The 25,524-nt window shown below is 42.4% G+C and overlaps 1 protein-coding gene across 1 annotated transcript in view; it reads left to right on the forward strand.

The window, feature by feature from the left end:
- The window catches only part of LOC121869278 (repetitive proline-rich cell wall protein 1-like), a 40,057-nt gene that overhangs the window by 14,388 nt on the left and 145 nt on the right, over positions 1-25,524 (forward strand). Inside the window, exon 2 of the mRNA XM_042370524.1 lies at positions 25,012-25,450. Within this exon, the coding sequence (XP_042226458.1) occupies positions 25,012-25,450 (439 nt within the window). The remainder of the gene's footprint in view (positions 1-25,011; positions 25,451-25,524) is intronic.

Raw genomic sequence — 25,524 nt, forward strand, 5'->3', positions numbered from 1 at the left:
GTGGGGGGTGGCAAGGGGTAGTGGTTGGTGGCGAGGGGTAGTGGTGGGTAACAGGGTGCGATAAGATAATATATTCTGTTTATCATAATGGTGTTTTTTCAGCACTTCGTTTTTATGTATGGCGGTGAAATTAACTGTACTATTGGAATTAGTTAATTTCACCGCCATACCTCCCTGCCAAGCACTGTAGTGTGGTGTCCTTCGTGACTCAATTTCTTTAAAAGTCTGGTTGTAAACACGACGACCCCCGTCAACGGAAGAGGGTGATTAAAACTCCGGTTAGGCTCTTGTGACCGCCTGACACACGATAATCTTAACTTGTGAGGTGTAGAGGGCGCAAGATTTTGCTTAAATGATGAAGTCTTGTTGATGGGCGAGGGTTATTTTTTTATCAGTTGACTTTATATAGATAGTCTTGGACAGGGCCTTTTGTGGTAAAAACAAAAATAGGATGAGGGTGTGTTTGCCAGGAGCTGGGGTGGGGATATAATTGATGGTGATGGGACAATATCTTGTCTGGTATCGAACAAAACCCATTATCTGGGTTCTTTCAGTGCAGGAGGCAATGATATTGGCCGGTGTAGAGCGAGGAACTCTTGATAAGTTCAAGGCAGCCATAGATCGTATTAGACTAAGGAGGATCCCTATATGCGGTGTCCCGCCTAGAAGGGGAGTTGGCGAATGGCTGGTCAAGGAAGTGTGCTGGTGTCAACGACCGTCTTGGACAGATACATTGCAAGTCAATATCAGTCCCATTCATTGACAACTGGGACAACTTCTATGGCAGAAGGGACCTTTATGCTAGGGATGGGGTGCACCTGTCTAGGGGATGGAGTAGCACCCTGGCTGGGGGTTTCTAGGAGGGGGCAGTTCAAGAGATATCGAAGCCCAACTGCTAAGAGAACATATGGGTCACGGGGTGGGAGGAGGACTGCAGTGGGAGCGGGTAAACAAGGCGAAAGAGATTACAGGGAAATAGTGTTAGGAATGATGAGAAAACTAAATTAGACAGGGAGTTTAAAACTAAACGCTGTAAGGAGGACTCCAGAATGACTAACTTAATGTATACTACGCGAACAGTAGAAGTATGAGAAACAAAATGGATGATATTAGGGCCTTGGTATGTACCGAAGAAATCGATATAATTCGTATTCACTGAAACATGGATTAACCTAGACACACGGAATTACCAGTCGAATACCAAATTGCGGGTTACAAACTGTTCCATACCGATAAAGGCAGACCAGGAAAGGAGGAGGAGTAGCAATCTATGTTAGGGGATAATCTGAAGTGTGAAATAAATAAGGAAATAAAACTGAGAGGAATACAGAAACACTTGATAGAATTGTTGACGGTCGGGAAAATTAATCACAGGAGTAATATATATAGACCCCCAATCTTGATAGCGTCAATGAGCGACTTATCTGGATGAAATGCGCAGGGCTTCCATACACAACAAGTCTGTATAGTAGGCGCGACTCTTAACCTGGCCAACAGATTGACTGACCTTTACGGGTAATTCCAGAACTTCAGGAGGATTTTCTCGAGACGATCCAGGACTGTTTCCTAAGCCTAACATGGAGGAACTGAAGTCCAGCCAGGGGTAATAATATACTGGATTTAGTCTCTTGTCGAACAGAGAAAACCTCATTAGCAATGTCGAGGTAGGGAACGAACTTGGTAAAACAGCGATCACAAAGAAATTCGATTCCAGTTAGATTTTCAGGGCAGACGAAGGAAAATTTGCACTAAAGTACCAGATTTCAGAAGGGCAAACTTTGACAGTTTAAAAGAGGCAGCTGAGAGAGGGGTGTCGCGCTTGGCCGTGAACCTGACAGATGACACCGACCTGATAACGAGATCTGAGATTGCCGAAATTCCACGACAATTTAAATAGTGAGTTACTTAATGCACAAGGCAGAACATACCATACAAAAAACCAGATCAGACAACATTGACCCTAAATGGATAAATAATTATTTAAAGAATATCATTAATAAAGGAAGGCTATATAGGTAGAAGGATAAATCGTGGCGAAATTCACCTCTGGGACTATTATAGGGCATTGGCGAGTAGGGTTAAAACCGAGATAAGGAAAGCAAAGAGGAATACGAGGTATGATGGCAAGGAGGCGACACAAACCCCAAAGGATTCTAACAAATGTATCAAACTAAAAACACGAGAAAAGATTGGACCAATACGGTCAGACTGGCGAGCTCTCTGATAACGACGGAGAAATGAGCAATAATTTGAATAAATATTTTTGAAACAGTTTTCTACCACCGAAAATTTAAACATGATACCTGAGGCACCGACTCTATTCAGATAGTGAAGAAAACAAATTAAGTGGAGATAGTAGTGGACTAGTAACGATAAGTTAGTAAGCAAATAGACAAATTAAAGCCCAATATGTCACCTGGTCCCGATGAGATATTTGCCAGAGTATTAAAGGAATGTAAGGAAGAGCTTAGTATGCCCTAGCAAAGTTGTTTAACATGTGTCCTAAAACAGGTGTAGTACCAGAACTCTGGAGGAGAGCGAATGTAATACCGATTTTCAAGAAGGGGATAGATCACTTCATCCTCTAACTACCGCCCAATCAGTCTAACATCAATAGTAGGCAAATTTACTGGAAGCAATCATTTCAAACTCTATTCGAGTTCATCGAGAAGCACCGATTGATCAATGATTCCCAGCATGGCTTCACAAGTGGACGTTCTTCCCTAACTAATCTATTAACATTCTTTTCATCAGTTTTCGAATCGGTCGACGAGGGGCAATAATTATGATGTGGTATATCTCGACTTTAGCAAAGCCTTCTGGACAGAGTCCCCACGAAAGACTAATTAGAAAGTTAGAAGCTCATGGCATCAAAGGTGACATCCTTAAATGGATTAGGGGTGTGGTTACAGGACAGTGAAACAGCGAGTGAGCATTAACGGCACTAAGTCCCATTGGAGCAACGTCACAAGTGGAGTTCCCCAAGGCTCAGTACTTGACCATGTTATTTATTATATACATAAACGACATAGATATTTGTGGCATAGACAGCAACATAAGTAAATTTGCTGATGACACTAAAATAGGACGTTATCAAATCTGACGAGGATTCGCAAAACTACAGGAAGATCTAAAACAAATTTTTCAATGGTCTGAAAATGGCAGATGAAATTCAACATCGACAAATGTAAAGTACTCAGTATAGGAGATGTAAAACAGGGAAACCAGATACCAGATGAACAACGATGCCATAGAGAACCAACTGCGAGAGAGGTTTAGGGAGTAATGATAAGTAGGAACCTTAGAAAATCAACTGTGTTTTTGCTCGTAACAGGCTAATAAAGTACTTGGGTTCATACAAAGGAGTGTTAGTTACAAGACTAGCGAGGTCATCCTAAAACTGTATCTTGCTCTTGTGAGACCACACCTGGATTATGCAGTTCAGTTCTGGTCACCGTATTACAGAATGGATATAGAATCCTTGGAAAGAATTCAGAGAGAATGACAAGACTAATCCCGGGCATTAGGAACCTTGAGTATAGAGACAGGTTAAAGCATCTTAATTTGCACTCCCTTGAGAGACGTAGAGCGAGGGGCGACCTGATAGAGGTGTATAAGTGGAAGGCAGGGCTAAACAAAGGGGACATTACACAGGTACTCAAATTATCCAACCAGGAGCGAACTCGTAACAATGGTTTTAAATTAGACAAATTTAGATTTAGGCGTGAAATAGGTAAACACTGGTTTGAAACAGAGTAGTGGATCAATGGAACAAGTTACCAAATATCATCATTAACTCGAATACGCTGAATTGCTTCAAACATAGGTTGGATGCTCATATGAGCAATAGGGGTTGGGTGTAAACGGGACTGCCCAGTATGGGCCAATAGGCCCGCTGCAGTTTCCTCCATTCTTATGCTCTTATGTTCTTATGTACTGTTCGACTGAGGGAAATATATTAGGTGGCATATTGCCTGGGTACTGTGTAAACACGTCAAGATCCTTATTGGGTTGGGGGAAAGAGTTATCTTTTTTATGATTGCAGAAATGTTATTTCCATCCACTGTAGAAAGGCAGCTTGGCGGTAAGGTGGGGAAAGGGAAGTATTTTATTAGCAGTCGAAAGCTCGTTCATGTTGATGTGACACTGTATTGTGTAGTGTAGTGTAGTGCGCTGTAGTACTTTGTGTCAATAACTAAGGTATCTTAACATACTGTAAATTATGTCTACTGTTCACTAGTCATTTCGAATTATAAATTAAGAAAAATGTCTTTAATTTCTAATGTGTTAAGTGTTATTTTTGTTTACTTTATTCTTGATATCGTTAGTATTTTTGTTAATATTATAGCAGTCATTTTTGTTTCATCATTATTATTATTATTATTATTATTATTAGTATTATTATTATTATTATTATTACTTTTTTTTATGTGACCTCCATCCTCCACCAATAGCCACACCTTCGCCGCCATTTTATTACCTTAAAATTAAATATCCTAATACATAAGTAGCTATCCTAGCTGTGTTGAGTTAGTTGAGCCGCAGATCTATGCAGCATTCAGTGACTGTAGCCTCATAGTCAATATTTGCAACTGTTGTCGACTTTGGGGACGATGCTCTCGTTCCCCTTAGGCACAGCAAAGCCGACCTAAGGAGAGAGAAGGACAGTCGACATCTTATCCAGGCTGCAACATAACTTCTGGGCTGCTGCTTCTGTTCGGATAACACCTCCGCAAGTCTGGCGTAGAGGCATCTTGCACTTGGTCCCATCCCACCAGAGGTTGTGAACACCAGAGGAGTGAGGCTGCCTTGATCAAAATTCTGAATTCTCTCCCCATATGCCCTTATCTTACCGTCCTCGTTCCTCCTGTGTGCAGCATCGAGAGCTAAGTTACGGTGACATGCGGCCATGGGATAAAAAAATCCTGATGTCGAAGAAGGCTCGCTGTCCCCGCGTCCAGAATCCTCGAGCTCTGACGTCAACACGAGCTTCGTTGGATGTGTTTGAAGTCCTATGTTGGAAATTCTCACCGTCCAATGGAAGGAGGGTCGGTTCTACCCTTACATCACGGCAGATTTCCTTCAACATATTTGCTGTGAGATCCCATACTTCGTCATGCCTCATGCATATGAAGCCCCCTTTCTTGCTCACCATGGCGTGATCGACGTCATAGGAAGTGCCACACACGCATTGGGAGGGCATACCTTCTACTGGCCTACCGTACCTTAGAGCATTGGCATCTGTAAATTCTTGTTTATTATTATTATTATTATTATTATTACTATTATTATTATTATTATTATTATTATTATTATTATTATTATTATTAAAGTTTTTAAGGCTTGCTTGAAAAGAATTCGATACAATGGTATAAATCACAACACACTTGCCTAGGAGTATAGTGTGACGGTAATGGTCATTCTCATAATTCTATTATCGTCTCAGTCGCCATAACATAGCATAAGTAATGTACCGTAGTCGATCACCTATTTATTTACCATATCCACATCATTTGGAGCCTCGACTCACTCTGTACCACCACGGTAACACAGTTGGTATATTTTCGTGGGGATTTATGGAGACTCGCCCGGTCTCAAGCTTCCCTGTCATCTCGCCACATTTGACTAAGTTGCCCACGACCTTACGAGCGGGAACTGTTGGGGGTGACCGGCGGTGGTGACGAGGGGAACTTTTCACGGTGTTGTGCTCTGACTGGTGGATAGCTGGTGCGTCGTGTTTGTACGGGTGTTGTGTGGCTTGTGTTTGTTGAGGTGGGTTCTATGTATGTTTGGGTGAGGTTATGTGTGATTTTTGTTGTCTGTGAGTGTTTGTGTGGTTCATGATTGTGATGGGTAGGTTGTCTGCATGTTTGGGTTGGCAAGATGTGTTGGTTGTCATTGTGAATGATTGTGTGGTTTTTGGTTGTAAGACTAAAGTGTGTGTGTGTGTGTGTGTGTGTGTCATGAAACACACTCCACTCCCTCACTTACCTGTCATGAATCACACTCCACTCCCTCACTTACCTGTCATGAATCACACTCCACTCCCTCACTTACCTCTCGTGAAACACACTCCACTCCCTCACTTACCTGTCAAGAAACGCACTCCACTCATCCCTCACCTGTCATGAAACACACTTCACTCACTCACTTACCTGTCAAGAAACACACTCCACTCTTCCCTCACCTGTCATGAAACACACTCCACTCACTCACTTACCTGTCAAGAAACACACTCCACCCATCTCTCCTTTACCTACCATGAAAAAAAAAACCACTCCACTCCTCCTTCGACCCTTCATCCCCTTCCTCTTGTCATGTACTTCTGTTCCATCAACAAATGCCTCCTCTTCCATTGATCACAATACCTCTGTACTTTACTTCCCTTCAGAACCAACGACCTGAAGGAGATCATTTAGGAATAGTGGCCATCTGTCCCTCCCTCCCTCCCAACATCCATCCACGACCAAGTTCTTCTCTGTCATGATGCATTGGGGTGGTTTAAAACTGTCCCCGCTGCTCTCCTCACCTCCCTGGGATGATGCTTGTCTTTTGGAATATTCAATAGAGAAAAAAAATGGCGTTGAAATAGACCAGAAAGGACTTAAAGTTGATTCACATGAGTAGCATTGGTTATGACTTGTCGCAAAATCTGACTTGTTTATTGCTGGTCGATTCAATAGGCCAGAAATAACATAATAATGAGTACTATTGGTCGAGAGATTTGAGGGTTGCTCATTTCTGTTTAGTTTAGGTTGTTATTGTGAAGATCCTGTTAATCTTTGGTCGATCCTCTCACCAAGTTAAATACCCTTCACATAATGCTCTTCTCTCTTGTTCCTCTCTCTCTCTCTCTTTACCAACATCCTTCTGTCTTATATTCCCTTTGGTATTTGATCTATCCCAGGCTACCAAAATACTTTAACTTTTTCTCCTTCTTTTTTCATTCTTTCTTCGTCTTTTTTCTTCCTTCCTTTCCTTTGCTTACTTCTTCTTGCTTCTTTCTTTTTTTCTTATTATTCCTTCTTTTCTTATTATTCCTTCTTTCATCTTTTTTTCTTGTTCTTTCTTCTTTTCTTCTGTTCCCTTTAGCCATTCCAAAGATTCAGGATAATTTTCTTAGATCCGTCTCTGTCGTTTACCGCTATCAACTCCTGCTTCTCGGGCTCATGTTTTGCCCGTCTCCCTTAACCACGACCCACCATCTCCCCATCTCTTGATCTCGTTCCTCTCATCGGCTCATCCCAAGCTCTTTTGATCGCCGCCTCTCCCTCCCCCTCTTCCTGTAGACGTACCATGTGACCACCCCTCAATCAATCAATCTCTCTCTCTCTCTTTTCTTGAAGGGTTTAATTTAGTTAAACTCATCTATCGAATTGTTTATAATGGAATTATTAAGTTTTATTTATTTTTACCTTGAGAGTTTAAAAGGTGAATTTTAATATATAGGTAGATAAGATAATTATTTAGATTAATTGAATATATATTTTAAGTAATTTGAGCAATTTAATGTATTTATTGGTTTTATTTGTTATTATTTTAAGTTTCTTTACACCATAATGCAAGGTGGCTTGATTCATTCACTGTCATTCATTCATTCATTCATCCTTTGGGAAATTATCCGTATCAATTTGTAATACACATTAGCATTTTTTTCTTCACTCAAACCCTTTTCCACCATAATAAAAGGTGAGAAAGTGAAAAACCAACACGCCCTTATTTCACTTGCTTATAGATATTCATTCATTCATTATGGTATTAAAGTACATAATATCGGTGGAATATTTTTTTTTACACACTAACAATTACCTTTTTCTTTTCAAATCAATTTCCCTTCATACCCAGAATCAAACACAAGACTCCCCTGTTATTCATTGTCATTCATTCACTACGTCTTTCATAGGCAAAATGACGGTGCTAAAAATACACACACACACACACACACACACACACACACACACACACACACGTTATTCACTGTTATTCATTCATCGGCCGATCATCAGTGAGAATAACATCAGTTTGATTTCGAAAGATGGTGTCGTGTAGTGAGGTCTCTTGAGCATCAGGACGAGAGACATCAGCTATCCAGTGTTGTCTGCTGGTGGTTAGGTATTCCTCTTGAGCTTGTTTGACTTGTTGACACGACTCCGGGTGTTGGTGCTCACTGTTTTCTAGAATTTGCGATGTGGGTAATATTTTCAGTGATTTATTTATTTATTTATTTTAATGTTATGGTGTTATACTATGTTTCCAGTTTTGTCTTGCACTATTTTTTTATTTTACAATTTCCTTGTTCTTTATTCATTATTTTTATTTCGGTCGCATTAGTGTTCGGATTACCATTGTCATTGGTATCATTTTTTCATCATCACTGCTATTGTCATCGTATTTCCATTCCTATATTATCAAGGGCATGTTCTAAAGGGGGACGTGTGGGGTGCCCCCCCCCCCCCTCTTTAAATCCCATTAAATATATTTTGTCAATTTTCTCTAAGTTGATTATTTCAGGTGAGAGACAGCTGGTCACTCAGGGCGAAACACAACACCCCGACTCAAGTCTATTCGATCGATTTTGTAATACCAATAAAAATCTAAATAAAAATTTTTATAGAGTAAAAATAGTTTAAAACTGTTTTTACTTGGAAAGTTTAATGATGATTATGTGTGTGTGTTGTCTCGTAATTGCGTTAAAGTAACAGATTATATTCAGTTATAACTGACGGCAGGCGACAAATCTACAGTATCAAGCTTGACGATAATCTTGGCGATTGGTTAATGCAACATGCATCTGTATTTCCATGCCGAAAAAATGCATTTGGAAGCAGACAGTACTATACAGCCCACACCATCCTCATTCGATCAAGAGTTGCTTCTATGGCAACAACACTGCGATGATGAACCAAGGAAACCTGGGCCTACTACAGTACACTGGTAGCCAGTCTCAGTTATAAACAGCCAGCCACCACAGCCAGTGAAGAGGGGGCAAACTCTTCCCTTAAACTTATCAAGGCGGTCCTGTGTGTTATAATGGGTGAAGAAAGTCTTAACGCCCTACTGCTGGCCCACGCGCACCAGGACATATTTCTTGATTATGACAAGATATATGCCAGGCGAAAACCTATACCATGACATGTATTCAGACCTGATATTTCATTGTATATTTTGTCCGCAAAAGTAATTCACAGTTCATTTATTATTAAAGTAAGTTTTTATTGTTCTTCAAATGTTTAGTTAAGAAAATTTTCCAGAAAACGAATGTGAATGTCATATTCCAGTGCTTAATTATGTGCTCCCAAGGTCAACACAATGCGTTTCTCTACTTTGTTGCCACAATTTCCTCCGGCCCGAGAAATGAATGCCCTCCCACCCCTCCCGCTCACGGCTGAGAAATCTTTTTTTTTTCCTAAGCGACACATGAGGAGGGTGATAATGGTGAGAATGGTAATAATGATGATGGTGATGATGGTGAAAATGGTGATGATGATAATGATAATGTAGATAATGAGCCGTGGGGGGAAGTTTCTCCGTGTGTGTGCGTGTGTGTGTAATAATAATAATAATAATAATAATAATAATAATAATAATAATAATAATAATAATAATTCACGGTTTATTGAAAGAGCATGGCAGCCGGAAGGCTGAAAATATACAGTTACATAATTGGGGAATGGGTCTCTTGATTTACAAATAATATACAAGTAACATGAGTGATACAAATATGATATATAATAACTAGGTGGGGGAGAAGGTCAAACTACAGGGCATTGACTGGGAGTGAATACACTGGTTGATTACAAGTTATTGATAATTTATACAATGGTTGGGACTGGGCTGTTCTTATAACGGTCAGTTCGTGCTCGTATGGGCTGGATGCGGTTGTGGTGTCGAACAGCTATTCTCGAACGAGGGATCTCAGGTGGTAGTAGGAGCCCGTGTCGAGGATGGTGCAGAAGCTTCTCACCAAATTTGCAGATGAGGTCGTGGTGATGGTCAATGAGAGCCGAGAGGGTCAGTGTGTTGAGCGCTTCTTGATATGTGGAGTAGGAAGGGGAGAGAATAATCTTGCATGCCCTCTTTTGCACTTTTTTTAGGTGTTTGCGTTGTGTGGCATTTAGGGACGAAAACCAGGTAGGGGAGTCATAGGTGAGCTTGGGAAGTATGAATGTTGAGTAAACACTGAGGAGCTCGGGGGCAGGAACTCCGAGGGACTTGAGTCGGCGGAGGAGGTGGAGACGGAAACTGGAGGATTTGACAACTTCACTGACGTGTGATCTCCAATTTAGTTTGTTGTCTGTGGTGACGCCGAGGAGCTTAGTGAGTCTACAACCTGAAGTGTGTTGGGACCTAAAGTAATGGCAGGGGGAAGGACAACATCGGAGGAGAGGTTGATGTGCCTAGCCATGGTATTGGTATGGTTGATGGTGACGTGGTTGTTGGTGGCCCAGTTTTGGAGACTGTTCAATAAATCCTGAAGGGCGGTATAGTCGGGAGCAGAATTGTTGACGCTGATCCCAATGGTGGAGTCGTCGACATAGTTCCAGCGAGCAAGGGTTTCTCTTAGGGCATCATTGATAAGCATAAGGAAGCATAGTGATCCCATCTTGGTGCCTTGGGGGACGCCACAGATGAGTGAATGAAAGGTGGAGACAGCCGCTCGGAAGCGTACAGCTTGGCGTCGGTTACTGAGGAAGTCTGTAAGCATGGTGTAAGACTTCTCCGAAACCCGAGGTCAATAGCTTTGTTGATGATTAAATTGTGGTCTACTAGGTCGAATGCCTTATTGAAGTCAATGAAGGCGACAGCTACAGACGTTTTTCGTTCCTCCAGATGGCGGCATATGTAGTCGAAAAAGCTGACAAGACAGTGAGTGGTGGAGGAAATTTTCATATTACCAAATTGCTGAGGATCTACGGCTCCTGCAATATCAGAATAAGCCCAGTCAAACACAAAACTTTCAGATTAAGCTGGGTATTGGGGTGATTGCAATGGGTCGTTGCTGATTTAAGGATTGTGGACTGGTTGACTTGGGCACTGGTGACACATAAAAAGTCTTCCAGTCAGCTGGTCATCTGGCTTGACTGAGGGAAGCATTGATGATGAAGCAGAGGGGTTTAGCAAGCTCCGGAGAGAACTCCTTGAAGAGTTTCATTGGTAAGTCAATGGGGGTGGTGGAGCGTTTTAACTTCAGTTTGTCCAGACGTTTTGCTACTTCAAATTCTAATACTAAGTCAGTGGGAAAGGGGTCTGGTAGGTAAGCAGGGAGATTGGTTGTGTCCAGCCGGGGGAGCGTCTGGCATATAGTAGCGAAATGGTTATTTGATTGCTCAGCTGCGTCAACATTAGTGAGATGGCTAAGTAAGGAGAGGGGGTGTGTCTTATTGTTTCGTCCACAGAGTTCTTTAAGCTTACCATACCACTGACTGATGTTGGTCTGCTTCAGGTGTTGCAATTTGGTTGGGCAGTGAAACTTCTTCGCAGTGCATATTTTGCGGATGACTCGGTTGCGAAGGGACCTGTAGCGGTTGTGGTCATTGAGATAAAAGGCTCTGTCGCTCTGTTGCATAAGTCTTTTGATCCGAGGTGTGACCCAGGGCAAATCAGTTGGGTGACATCTGACGGACTTCTCGGGGAAGAAATGGTGGTGAACTTCCGTGGTGGTGTTGGTATAATATATCTATTTGGTGTCCACGTTGTCCACCCTAAGTACTTCAGTCCAGGGATGGTGAACTATCCACTGCCCGAAGAGACGCACTGCAGAGTCAGTAATCGGCCTGTAGGTCTTGATGTAGGGTCTCTGTACTAGAGTGGGAGTCGCAGCTGGAAACCAGTGCACTCATAGGTGTGTGCTACACCCGATAGGAGGCATTGATTGAGGTGGTTGGTACTGGTCCGCTAAGTCGGTTAAGATAAGGTCAAGGGTATTTTGACCGTGTGTGGGGAAGTTCACAACTTGTGATAGTGACAGCTGGTCCTGGATATCAGTGGTGTCAATTTCATTATAATCCCCACATAATACTAACTTGGCACATGGGTACCTAGCTCTTAGGTGGTCTGAGGTGGTAATGAGATGATTGATAAGAGTGTCTCTGGTGGGTGAGCGAGGCGGATGGTGTGACACGCAGATTTTGATTGAAGCAGTGTGGCGCAGGTGGACCCGTGGCATAACTCGTACCCATAATGCTTCCACATCTGTGTGTGTGTGTGTGTGTGTGTGTGTGTGTGTGTGTGTGTGTGTGTGTGTGTGTGTGTGTGTGTGTGTGTGTGTGTGTGTGTGTGTGTGTGTGTTCGCACACAGGGTGGTGTAATACATCTAGTGTGGCAGCATTATGTTGGTGTTAAGGTGCAGACATTGCTTGCACCCTCTCGCTTTCAGCTACTGCCACTGGCTAGCCCTCGTGGCGAACAGGGAAGCAACTTGCATAAATCTTCCCCTGCCAGTACACAGCCTCTTCACCATCAAGACTCCTGCTGTGCCTCCTCGTGGCAACACAGGGTAACTGGGTGCCTTGTGGGCTCAGGCTAGACAATCAGGGGATCTCAGAGTAGCAGTGGACCCCAGAGGGACGGCACATAGCCCCAATGGCATGTGGACACGTCCTGACGCCAACCAAACATTGCCTTGGTAGGTATAAGGCTACGGGAGTAAACCCCAAACGAAAAATCTCCGATGGAGCCCTACATCAGGCAAACATTTTTACAGAGCTGCAACAAGAACCCAACTGCGGTATAGGCAGAAGAGGCAGACGAAAGCAATGCCTGATGGACATTGGACATGCTATTAAGGTGAAACTCAACAAACTGGACAATTGCAACTCTCCCTCTTCCCAGCCGTTGCAACATTTTCACCACTGGATCAGGAAAAGGGAGAGCCAAGATGTGGGGTTGCAGCCAGCGCTCCTTCCACACCACATAAATCAAATCACGCGCAGCCATCACCCAGTTCATCATACCTCTCGTTATCATCAAAACCACTATACCCCCAAAAGTCCTATGGCAATGGAAGACTAGCGATGGGAACAGGCAGAGATGGCTACCGGGAGTCTCTAGTCACAACTCTGCACATGAGTGGCACAGATAAGATGGTCGTTTATGCACTGGGATCTAGGCAGCAGTGCAATCCGGTCCTGTCTGTGCGACTGAGCAGCCCTTTCGAAGAGCCACTCTGCTCACCCCACATGGGGAGGGCGCTAGAAAAGGTGCCCTAAACATAGGCTGCCTAAAAAACAAAAACAAAACTGACTGGGCAACCGCACCCATTAAGGTCATCCTTATGCAGTCAAAAACACAATCAAAATCACAGATCCAACCAAAAATAAACTAGACAACCTCTTATGCTCGCTACATGGAATGTCAGGAGCCTTCTGGATACTGGCACAAATGAGCGTCCTGATAGAAGAACTGCCCTTGTGGCAAAATACCAGGCTAGGTATAACATCGACCTAGCAGCCATTAGTAAGTCCTGGCTCCAAGACGAGGGTCAACTCACAGAACGGGGGTCTGCCTATATCCTGCTGTGGAGAAAACCGCATTTATGGAGTTTGCTTTGCCATCCGCCAACACATCCTACACAGGCTAACTGAAATGCCTATTGGGATCAATGAGCACCTCATGACGCTTCGAGTCGCACTGAATCACTCGCGTCATGCCTTTTTCTTAAGCGCATATGCCCCAACACTGGATGCAAAGGATAACATCAAAGAAGCCTTTTACGCTGACCTCGACAGAGTGCTAACCTCTATCCCCAGAGAAGATAAGCTTCTGTTCCTTGGTGACTTCATTGCCAGAGCTGGCAGAGATGCTGATATTTGGCAGGAAACAATGAGGGGAAATGGACTAGGCAAGTGCATTCCCAACGGCCTACTCCTCCCCAGCAAATCTGCTGCACACAACTTCACTTTCACCAATACTTTTTTAGGCAGGCCGACAAGATCAAGGGTTCATGGCAACACCCATGATTCAAACACTGGCATCTCATTGACTGCATCATTGTCAGAGAAAGAGATCGCTAAGATGTCCTCATCACCCGTGCCATGCGTGGCTCAGACCACTGCAACACTGATAATTGGTTCGTCAGAGCCAAGCTTTCAATTCACGTCGCCCGAAAATGGTGAAGGCAGCAAGCCTCTAGAAGACGTTTTAACACTAAGCGTCTGGATGATCCAGCAGTAGCACATGCTTTCAGAGAGCAGCTCAAATATAGGCTGATAAACAACCCGACAACGAACAATCCAAATCCCAGTGCCGAATGGGATATGCTCAGCACTCTCATGACAAAAAGCTGCAGAGAGACCCTCGGCCTGATCAAGGAATACACCAGGACTGTTTTGATGAAAATTACCCGGCATCCAATGTACTCATCAATGATAAATGTGCTGCTTTAACTGACTGGCAGAACAACCCTCAGTCTCGGACCAAAGTTGATAACTTCCGCATGAAGAAAGTTGTGGCCCAGCGGGAACTTCTCAATCTAAAGAATGACTGGCTTAAAAATGAAGCATATGAAACAGAAAACTTTGCAGATCAGCATAACATGCGCGAATTTTTCAATTCCACTAAAACATTTTATGGACTAATCACTCGTGGCACAGTCCTCATTCGCTCATCAGACGGTAACTCCATGAAGACAAAGAAGGCCTCCTTCAGCTCTGGAAAGACCACTAACATTCACTACCCAACCAAAACTCGGACTTGGGTGTCCTGACTACCCAGCATCTCCCTCAGCATCCAGAGCTGACCCACCTCAGCTATCCGCTATCCCTGGATGAGGCAGCCACTCCCATTAAGCAGATGAAGAGAAAAAAGCCTCAGGGCCTGATGGAATCCCAGCCGAGGTGTATAAAGAAGGAGGACCTCTGCTTTCCAGCCATCTCCACTTTCTCCTGGAGAATATATGGGAAAAGGAGGAAATTCCCCAAGCTCTTAAAGACCCCCATCGTCAATATTTATAAGAACAAGGGAGACCGGTCAGACTGTGGCAACTACAGTGGGATCCCGCTGCTGTCCGTAGCTGACATGATCTTTGCTGCCCGCCAGATACAGGAAAAGTGCAGAGAATAGCGTCTTGACCTGTACATGGCTTTCATTGATCTAACCAGGGCTTTCGACTCGGTCAACAAGGATGCTGTCTGGTGGTGGACCCTCAGTTGTGAGACAACTCCACGAATGCATGAACGGCAGTGTTCTGCACAATAGCACCCAGTTTGAATTCTTCCCCATCCAAACGGGGATAAAACAAGGGTGCGTCCTGACACAAACTCTCTTTTTCATTTTCTTGGTTGCCTTCCTTACTCATGCCAGTGCCAACTTAGCCTGTGGGGTGGACATCGTTTACCGGATGAAAGGGTCTTTTCAACATAAGACGACTCCAGGTAAGAACAAAGGTTTCGGCAGCTTCCATTACTGAACTTCCATATGCAGACAACTTCACCCTTGTTGCTCACACTGAACGCGACATACAGGAGATCCTGAACACCTACGCAGATGCGTATGCACACTTAGGCCTTGAGGTTATTATACATAAGACTCGGATTCTCTTTCAACCTGCCCCTGGTTCAGACACACCTCCACCATCCAACCATCTTAACGGTACTACCCTCTCTAATGTTACCCACTTTCGGTATCTCGCTTCCCTCCTTTCCTCCACCGCCGACTTCAATGAAGAGATTCAGCGTCAGATCAGATGTGCATCTCAAACCTTTGGGAGACACCGAAACCATGTCTTCAGTTGTAGGGAGCTGAAATTATCTACAAAGTTAAACGTATATCGAGCAGTGGTCCGCCCCACCCTGCTGTATGGCAGCGAGACATGGGTCACATACCTGAGGCACCTCAAGGCACTTGAAAACTTTCACCAAAGTAGTCTACGTTCCAACCTCCGAGTTCGCTGGGAAGACAAGAGAACAAATGTCAGTATTCTCACTGACACCAACTGTAGGAGCATCGAGGCTACCATTATCCATGAACAACTACGGTGGACTGGCCTTGTTACTCGCATGGACGACAGTAGACTGCCAAAGCAGCTTCTTTACAGTCACTAACGAAAAGTAAACGTAACGCTGGCGGGCAACTTAAAATGTATAAGGATAGGATAGACAAACCTGAAAATGTGCCAAATCGACCCCCTCACCTGGAAGATGATTACTCCACACCGTAACGCTTGGGGGATCACCACACAAGAAGGTGTCATTACTTTAAAGATAGCCCGACTGCATACCGAGGTAGACAAGTGCCAACACCGGAAAGGCAGAAAGAGGCTTAAATATACAGGGTGACCTTATTTAACATGAGGTCATGTCATAATGATGTCATTTTTAACCTTGGATCTAGATGTAGGATAGTTATTTAGTGGGTCCCTTATTTTTGACCTGACCTGACTAGTCACGTCGCCCCCCTCTTTTAAGCTCCTCTTCGTGTGTGTTGGTGTTGGTGTGGGGATTAATGGATGACATTATTATGACCTGACCTCATGCTTAATAATGTCACCCTTATCCCGTGTGATTTTATCAAGATTTATCTTATCCTCGTTTTCATTGTGGATCTACATGAAATATATATATATATATATATATATATATATATATATATATATATATATATATATATATATATATATATATATATATATATATATATATATATATATACATATATAAACTTTTTTTAATGATGGAGGTGATGGTGAGGGTGGGGGAGACTGGCAGATCTCAGGTCTCCCATCACCCTTCGCCATCATCTGGCGGATCTAGAATGTACACTCCTGGCTGTCTTTTCATTCGCTAATTCACCTAAAGATGAGGCACCCTAGTTTAATTCACCTGAAGATTAACCTACCCTAATGCTACCAGGGGGGGGAGGTTAGTTTAGGTTTGGTTAGGTTAGGTTAGGTTTGGTTTGGTTAGGTTTGGTTAGGTTAGGTTAGGTTAGGTTAAGTTAGGTTAGTCTTCAGGTGACATAAGCTGGGGTATGTAATATTCAGAGTATGTCTTGTTACTATGGTGTTCCCCTTCCACAACACGGTAATAAAACATAGAAATGGTAATCCACGTCGCTTAACACAACTTAAGTTATGTGTCGGGTTCTACTTCAGTTCTTCCCATCACTTACAAGGAAAAAAAATATCGTAAGCTATTCGTCTCGTTAGTTACCAGACCCTTACTTCCCCCTTACTACCCCTTCATACTAGACGATCTATCTCTCTCCGCTCTTTATGCTGTCACCGTGTCATTGATCATTGTGATGCTGAATTCTAATCCACCATTCCGTTCTCTCCTTTTGAGTCCAGTCACATCTCACCATTTGTCTTACGTCGCCACTACTCCATTCAAGGTTCATTTAGTTGAATTTCATTGTCATTCATGTCTTTCATTCCCTTTACTTCTCGTGTCATTCCATCAACCAGAAACTATCGACGCTTTCTATGGAGGTCTTATAACACCCACCTCTTTGTTACGTAGATAAACATGATTTCATCTCTTTTCTCCAGAGCCCATTTAGCTTGACCATTTTGACCATACCTTACGTGTCAACTTCCCTCCCCAACAGAGGACGCTATCGTGTCTGCCTCTCCCTGCCCATCATCTTACTCTTTATATATCAACATTAAACCTTATCTTCCCCACCACCATCGACGTCAGGGTCACCACCGCAATATTATCATCATCATCATCATAATCATTAGCATCATCATCATAATCATTAGCATCATCATCATAATCATTAGCATCATCATCATAATCATTAGCATCACCATCCTTATATTATTATTATCATCGTCATTAACACAATCATCCACTTCATCAATGCCCATATTTCAACTCTATGTGATAAGGTAGGGTTTTTTTTTAGTTATTCCCACTAACTCTCACCCATCTCTCCTCTCCACCCACTCACCCCTCTCTCTCCTCCTCCTCCCACTCACCTCTTCGTCTCCTCCTCCCACTCATCCCTCTCTCTCCTCCCCCCCCTTCACACCACCTGAGCCTTCACGCGATCTGGTAGACACCTCCCTCCTCCCTACCTTCTCCCTACTCCTCCTACCACACGCTATCCCCTCCCCTCTCCCTCCTTCATTACCATCCCTCCTCTTCTACACGCCAACCCCTCCCTCTCCTTTCTTCCCTTCTCTTCTTAGCTCTCCCCCTCCTGCGTCCTCCTATCACACACGGTAATCCCTTCCATTATCTTTCTTTCTCTCTCTCAGGTTTAACCTCCTCCTCAGCTCTGACTGCGGCACCCATCCCAATGGCTTCTTCATTAATGCGCTTGTTGTTATGATCGAAGGTGACGTTGACTGTGTGTGTGTGTGTGTGTGTGTGAGCAAGCAAGTAAGACACACACACACTCACACACAGAGGGACGCGTGTCGATCGGGCTCCAGTGTGTCGAAATATTTTGGGATATCCATCTTTCGTGACCGATTAAAACAAATGAGGGAACAAAGAAACATTGGCCCGCTAGAATTATATTTAATTTAGGTCGACATCTTTTTTTTTGTTTTTTTTTACAAGATTTATATTCATCATTTGTCAACTCCCGGCATCGTCAGAGAGACACTCAATTTGACGGTGATGTTAATAATGTATTTTGAGGAACGTGTGATTGAAGGTTGTGGATAAGAAGGTGAAAAATAGATGATATTTGGAGTCAGGATCACTAGAAGACGGTAGGAAATCATTCTGTACTCTCTTTTTTATTGTTTTTAGAAGCAAACAAGGGAAGATTCTCCAAACTTGGCTGTAGACAGACAGACAGACATATATAAGTTAATATAAAATATATTGATAAATGTATAAATAATAGATAAAGATATATGAATTGATGGACGACAGACAGACAGACACAGACAAATAGACAAACAGGCAGATAGGCAGATGGTGGTGTTAATATTCTGTTTCGTACGATATGTTAGTAAAGTTTTATTGTATAACAGTGAAAATGATCTACAGAACTGACTTACCTTCATCAGTATTGTTCTTATTTCCTTCAGGTCTTCACAACAGATGACTTTAAGAATGTGATGATGATCGTGCTGGTATGCTGTTTTCCATCTCTGCCTTTTCACCTAAAGATTAACCACCCTAACACTATTTGGGGGACGAGGTAAGGTTAGTTTAGGTTAGCGTTAGGGTGTTTAATCTTAAGGTGAAATTAGCTGAGGTGGAGATACTTCAGGTGATCCGCAATATATTGTAATTTAAAAAAGAAAAAGGATTATACCCGGATGATAATGTTCACTAGAGACTGAAAAAAAAACTCTTTTCGCTGTATCACTTTTCAGTAGGTCACGAAGATAACCTCTGATGTCAGTAGTTACAGACTTAGTACTGTACCTTTTGAGAGATAGTTATTAAATCCTCACTCCTGACTTTCATGATGGACCTGCCGACCTTGTGAGAGAGTTCAGGGTAGTCGACATGTTTGTTGAAGTTTATGTTGTTGTTCTTGTTGATAGTTTTGTTGTTATTGTTGTAGTACTCATCAACCATCGTAATCTGAACATTTTGAGGTCATATGAGGGCGTCAGTGGCGTTGTTGTTGTCTTCGTTATTATTATTTCTCATTGTCATCGTTGTTAGGTGTACGAACATTTAACACAAACGCCGTTACAAGAGGGGCAGTCGTCATCTCCCCGCATCTTTCTTGCTTTACATGTCGACCAGTTAACAGACTAGACGTGGTGGCCAATAGAAAACATTAATAGAGTCGCCGCTCTCTCTCTTTAGAAACCTGTAACGACACAGATCGGTGTAGCAGTCGCCTTCATTGATTTCACTAAAGCATTCGACCTAGTCGACCACAATATAATCATCAACAAAGCTATTGACCTCGGGCTTCGGAGAAGTCTTATACCATGGCTTACAGACTTCCTCAGTGACCGACGCCAAGCTGTACGCTGTCTCCACCTTTCAGTCACTCACCTGTGGCGTCCCACAAGGCACCAAGATGGGACCACCCTGCTTCCTTATGCTCATCAATGATGCCCTAAGAGAAACCCCTGCTCGCTGGAAATATGTCGACGACTCCACCATTGGGATCTGCGCCAACAATTCTGCTCCTGACTACACCGCCCTTCAGGATTTATTGAACAGTCTCCAAAACTGGGCCACCAACAACCATGTCAACATCAACCATACCAAGACCATGGTTATGCACATCAACCTCTCCTCCGACATTGTCCCACCTCCTTCCATTACTTTAGGTCCGAACACACTCCAGGTTGTAGATTCCACGAAGCTCCTCGACGTCACCATAGACAACAAACTAAATTGGAAACCACACGTCAGTGAAGTTGTCAAATCCTCCAGTTTCCGTCTCCACCTCCTCCGCCGACTCAAGTCCCTCGGAGTTCCTGCACCCGAGCTCCTCAGTGTTTACACAACATTCATACTTCCCAAGCTCACCTATGCCTCCCCTACCTGGTCTTCCTCCCTAAATGCCACACAACGTAAACACCTAGAAAAAGTGCAAAAGAGGGCACGCAAGATTATTCTCTCCCCTTCCTACTCCACATATCAAGAAGCGCTCAACATACTGACCCTTTCGACTCTCACTGACCATCACCACGACCTCATCTGCAAATTTGGTAAGAAGCTTCTACACCATCCTCGACACCGGCTCCTACTACCACCTGAGATCCCTAGCCCGAGAATTGCTGTTCGACACCACAACCGCATCCGGCCCATGCGTGCACGAACTGATCTCTATAAGAACAGCCCAGTCCCAACTATTGTAAAAATTATCAATAACTTGTAATAAACCAGTGTATTCACTCCCAGTAAATACTACTTCTTGCACTGTCACTATGTTGAAATGCACTGTAGTTTGAGCTTTTCCCCATCTAGTTATTATATATCTTATTTGTATCACTTATGTTACTTGTATATTATTTGTAATTCGAAACCCTTCCCCAAATATGTAACTGTATATTTTCAGCCTTCTGGCTGCCAAGCTCTTTCAATAAACCGTTAATTATTATTATTATTATTATTATTATTATTATTATTATTAATATCTCATTTTAGAACAACAGTGTCGTGGCTGCAGCGTCGGCCGTTTTGTCCTTCAACCAAATGAACCAGATGAGCCAAGTAGCGAAACACTTGTGTAATGTTTCTCGATTTGTGTTTATTTCACCCTAAGTGTTTAGTTTTCTCTCGTTGCTTCATATCTGCATTTTTATATCGAGGAAAATAATGACACCAGGACCATAATATCACAGTGTATTAAGTTTACTATATGCTTTGAATTATAACTCCTAACAGTGAGCCCAGGTCCTAATATACCTGACCTGACGGATTGACGTTGCCTTTGTTTTATTATTGAAATAATAAAGGTCTTCAGTACCTTTGAATCACAGTAATATGTGTGGTAATTAAGAACCATAAGTTATACGAAATACTACTATTAATCTAATATACTATAGGACTAGGCGTGTGTGAGTGTGTGTGTGTTCTGGGCAGCCAAAACGGCACAATCGTTTTTCGTTTTTCATCAAACTTCGTGGAAAAATCGCAAAAAATTCGTAGAGTGGAACAAACCTGGTCCCATATCGATGGTTTCTTTAGGAAGCCATTACATAACCATTTTATTTACGCTGGAAAACGATGCAAGTCTACGGATTTGGCACACCCCCATTCGCTGTATGCTGTCGGCCCAGATTGCAAATATCGTACGGCTCTCTCCTAACTCCTCCCCCCACTTTTTTTCTTAGTCTACCTTCTTTTAATGTTGTTTAGATTAGTAAAGGAAGGAAGATGAGTAAATAGAAGAATAAAGAAGGAGAAACAGAAAATAGTTAGAGATAGCAGGGGGGGGGGGAGCTGAATTTCATCATGTGTCTGGTTGCGCAGTTTCAACGTTACCAGACGACCTGACAGCTACAGTGTATACTTATTCCTGTGGTTCATGGAAAAGGAGAAGAGATAAAAAGATAATAACAGGAAAGCATGGAGAAGATGACTACAATAGACACAGGGTGAATATAGACAGTGAAACAGACAGGAGGTTGACAAAAATAGACAGATTCATACATGCACAAATAGACAATATGGCAACTAACATGACAGACAGACAGACAGCTGACCTACTGCTTCACATTAGACAAACAGGCAGACACACGCCAACAACGGATAAGACAGACAGATTTGACGACACAAGGAGTACAGACGGGCTTACATTCAAACACCACGCAGACGAACAGACAGTTGGGATGGCAATAGACAGGACGGATAGACACGAGACAGATTAGAAGGCATTTATAAACAAGAATAACACCAAATTGACCATAGCTGCGTCAGTGAGAATAGGAGGTCTTACATCCACCAGCGTAAATAATAAGACGCTTTTAAAACTAACACCCTCGCGCGGAAAGGACATCGATGGTTGGTCAGTCATGTGAGATGGGCCTAAAACTGACTAACGTAGATGATGACTATGATGACTTAACACAGGTGATGACTTAAGCAGATGGTGAATAATCTAACCAGAATCAAGGTCACTTCTCTTCATAATAAAATTTATCTTGGAATGATCATCGGTGATTGATAATATTTTTTATTTTTAAAGATTTTAGCCTGTCCTTATGGCAAATATTTCTTTAATTAATTATTCTAACCTTTATTCTATTCCTTCTTATAGTATAATAGATACTGTAACTATCACGATCCATGATTATAACAACCACGACCATGATTATAACAACCACGACTATGATCATAACCACGACAATGATTATAACAACCACGACTATGATTATAACAACCACGACGATAATTGCGCATCCACTGACCATGATTATATAACTACAACCATGATTATAACATCCACGACCATGATTATAACAACCACGACTATTATTGTAGCAACCGATATGAGTTATAGCAACCGACCGCCAGTTATAACGGCCCGACTATGATTTTAACATACGACTGGTTGTAAACAACCGATATGATTATAACAGCCGACCATGATTATAACAACCACACCCGCGATTATAACAGCCGACCTTGATTATAACAACCACGACCATGATTATAACCAGCCACGACTATGATTATAACAGCCGACCATGATTATAACAACCACGACCATGATTATAACAACTACGACCGCAGTCATAATCACGACCATGATTGTAAACCGGCCATGTTTATATAGCCGACCGCCAGTTATAACAACCCGACAATGATTATAATAACCACGACTATATGATTATAACAGCCGACCATGATTACAACAACCACGATCATGATTACATAACAACCACGACTATCATTACGCGGCCACGACTATGATTATAACCGATACGACCATGATTATAACAACCACGATAGCGGTTATAACAACCACGACCATGATTATAAACAACCACGACTATGATTATAACAACCGACCGATTATAACAGCCATGACCGTGATTACAGCAGCCACGACCGCAGTTATAACAGCCACGCATGATTATAACAACCGGGACCGCGGTTATAGCCAACCATGCCCATGATTATAACAACCACGACTATGTTCACAACAACCCGATAATGATCATAACAATCACGACCATGATTATAACAACCACGACCATGATTATAACAGCCACGACTATGATTACCAACAACCACGGCCATGATTATAACAACCGCGGCAGTTATATAACCACGACCATGATTATATTAACAACCGGGACCATGATTATAACAATATGCCCGCCAGTTATAACCGTTATAACCCACACTATTATAACAACCACTGATCATAACAATCACGACCATGATTATAACAACCACGACCATGATTATAAAACCGACTATGATTATAACACACCCATGATTATAACAACCATACTGATTATAACAACCGACCATGATTATAACAACCACGACCATGATTATAACAACCGGGACCATGATTATAACAACCATGCCCATGATTATAACAACCACGACTATGATAACCGATATATAACAATCACGACCATGATTATAACAACCGACCATGATTATAACAACCACGACCATGATTATAACAAGCACGACCATGATTATAACAACACCACGACATGATTATAACAACCACGACCATGATTATAACAAGCACGACCATGATTATAACAACCACGACCATGATTATAACAAGCACGACCGAGTTATAACAACCACGACCATGATTATAACAACCACGAAATGATATAACAATCACGACCATGATTATAACAACGACCATATTATAACAACCACGACCGATTATAACAAGCACGACCATGATTATAACAACCACGAACATGATTTAACAACCACGACCATGATTATAACAAGCACGACCATGATTATAACAACACGACCATGATTATAACACGACATGATTATAACAACCACGACCATGATTATAACAACCACGACCATGATTATAACAAGCGACCATGATTATAATAACCACGACCATGATTATAACAACCACGACCATGATTATAACAAGCACGACCATGATTATATAAGCGACCATGATTATAACAATCACGACCATGATTATAACAACCAGACCATGGTTATAACCACGACCATGATTATAACAACCACGACCATGATTATAACAAGCACGACCATGATTATAACAACCACGGCCATGATTATAACAATCACGACCATGATTATAACAACCACGACCATGATTATAACAACCACGACCATGATTATAACAAGCACGACCATGATTATAACAGCCACGAACATGATTATAACAACCACGACCATGATTATAACAAGCGACCATGATTATAACAAACGACCATGATTATAACAACCACGACCATGATTATAACAACCACGACCATGATTATAACAAGCACGACCATGATTATAACAACTAGGACCATGATTTTAACAACCACGACCATGATTATAAGAACCTCGGTAAACTGTACCACCGGACTCGCCACCGGGCACGAAGTGCCCACGATCACTTGTTACGCTCTATATAACATCAGCTGTTTAGTTGTTGTATGAATCTGTTGTGAAGGATCTTGTTGTGAAGGAACTTGTTGTGAAGGAACTTTTTGTGAAGGAACCTGTTGTGAAAGAACCTGTTGTGAAGGAACCTGTTGGAGATGAACGTGTTGTGAAGGAACCTGTTGTGAAGCAACCTGTTGTGAAGGAACTTGTTGTGAAGGAAGTTTTTGTGAAGGAACCTGTTGTGAAGGAACCTGTTGTGAAGGAACCTGTTGTGAAGGAACCTGTTGTGAAGGAAGCTGTTGTGAAGGAACCAGTTGTGAAGGAACTTTTTGTGAAGGAACTTGTTGTGAAGGAACTTGTTGTGAAGGAACTTTTTGTGAAGGAACCTGTTGTGAAGGAACTTGTTGTGAATGAAGTTGTTGTGAATAAACCTATTGTGTTAGAAAATCCATCTTGTTTTCACCAATACAATGAAGGACTTCTCAATTCACTGGAGACGAAGATTGGTATTTATTTGTGTGGGAAGTGAGTCCTTATTTCTCGCGTGGCCGCCTTCAGGGTTTCTGGGCTATCCCCTCTC

This window comes from Homarus americanus, unplaced genomic scaffold (assembly GCF_018991925.1).
Source record: "Homarus americanus isolate GMGI-L3 unplaced genomic scaffold, GMGI_Hamer_2.0 scaffold36734, whole genome shotgun sequence".
Classification (NCBI taxonomy): Eukaryota; Metazoa; Arthropoda; class Malacostraca; order Decapoda; family Nephropidae; genus Homarus; species Homarus americanus.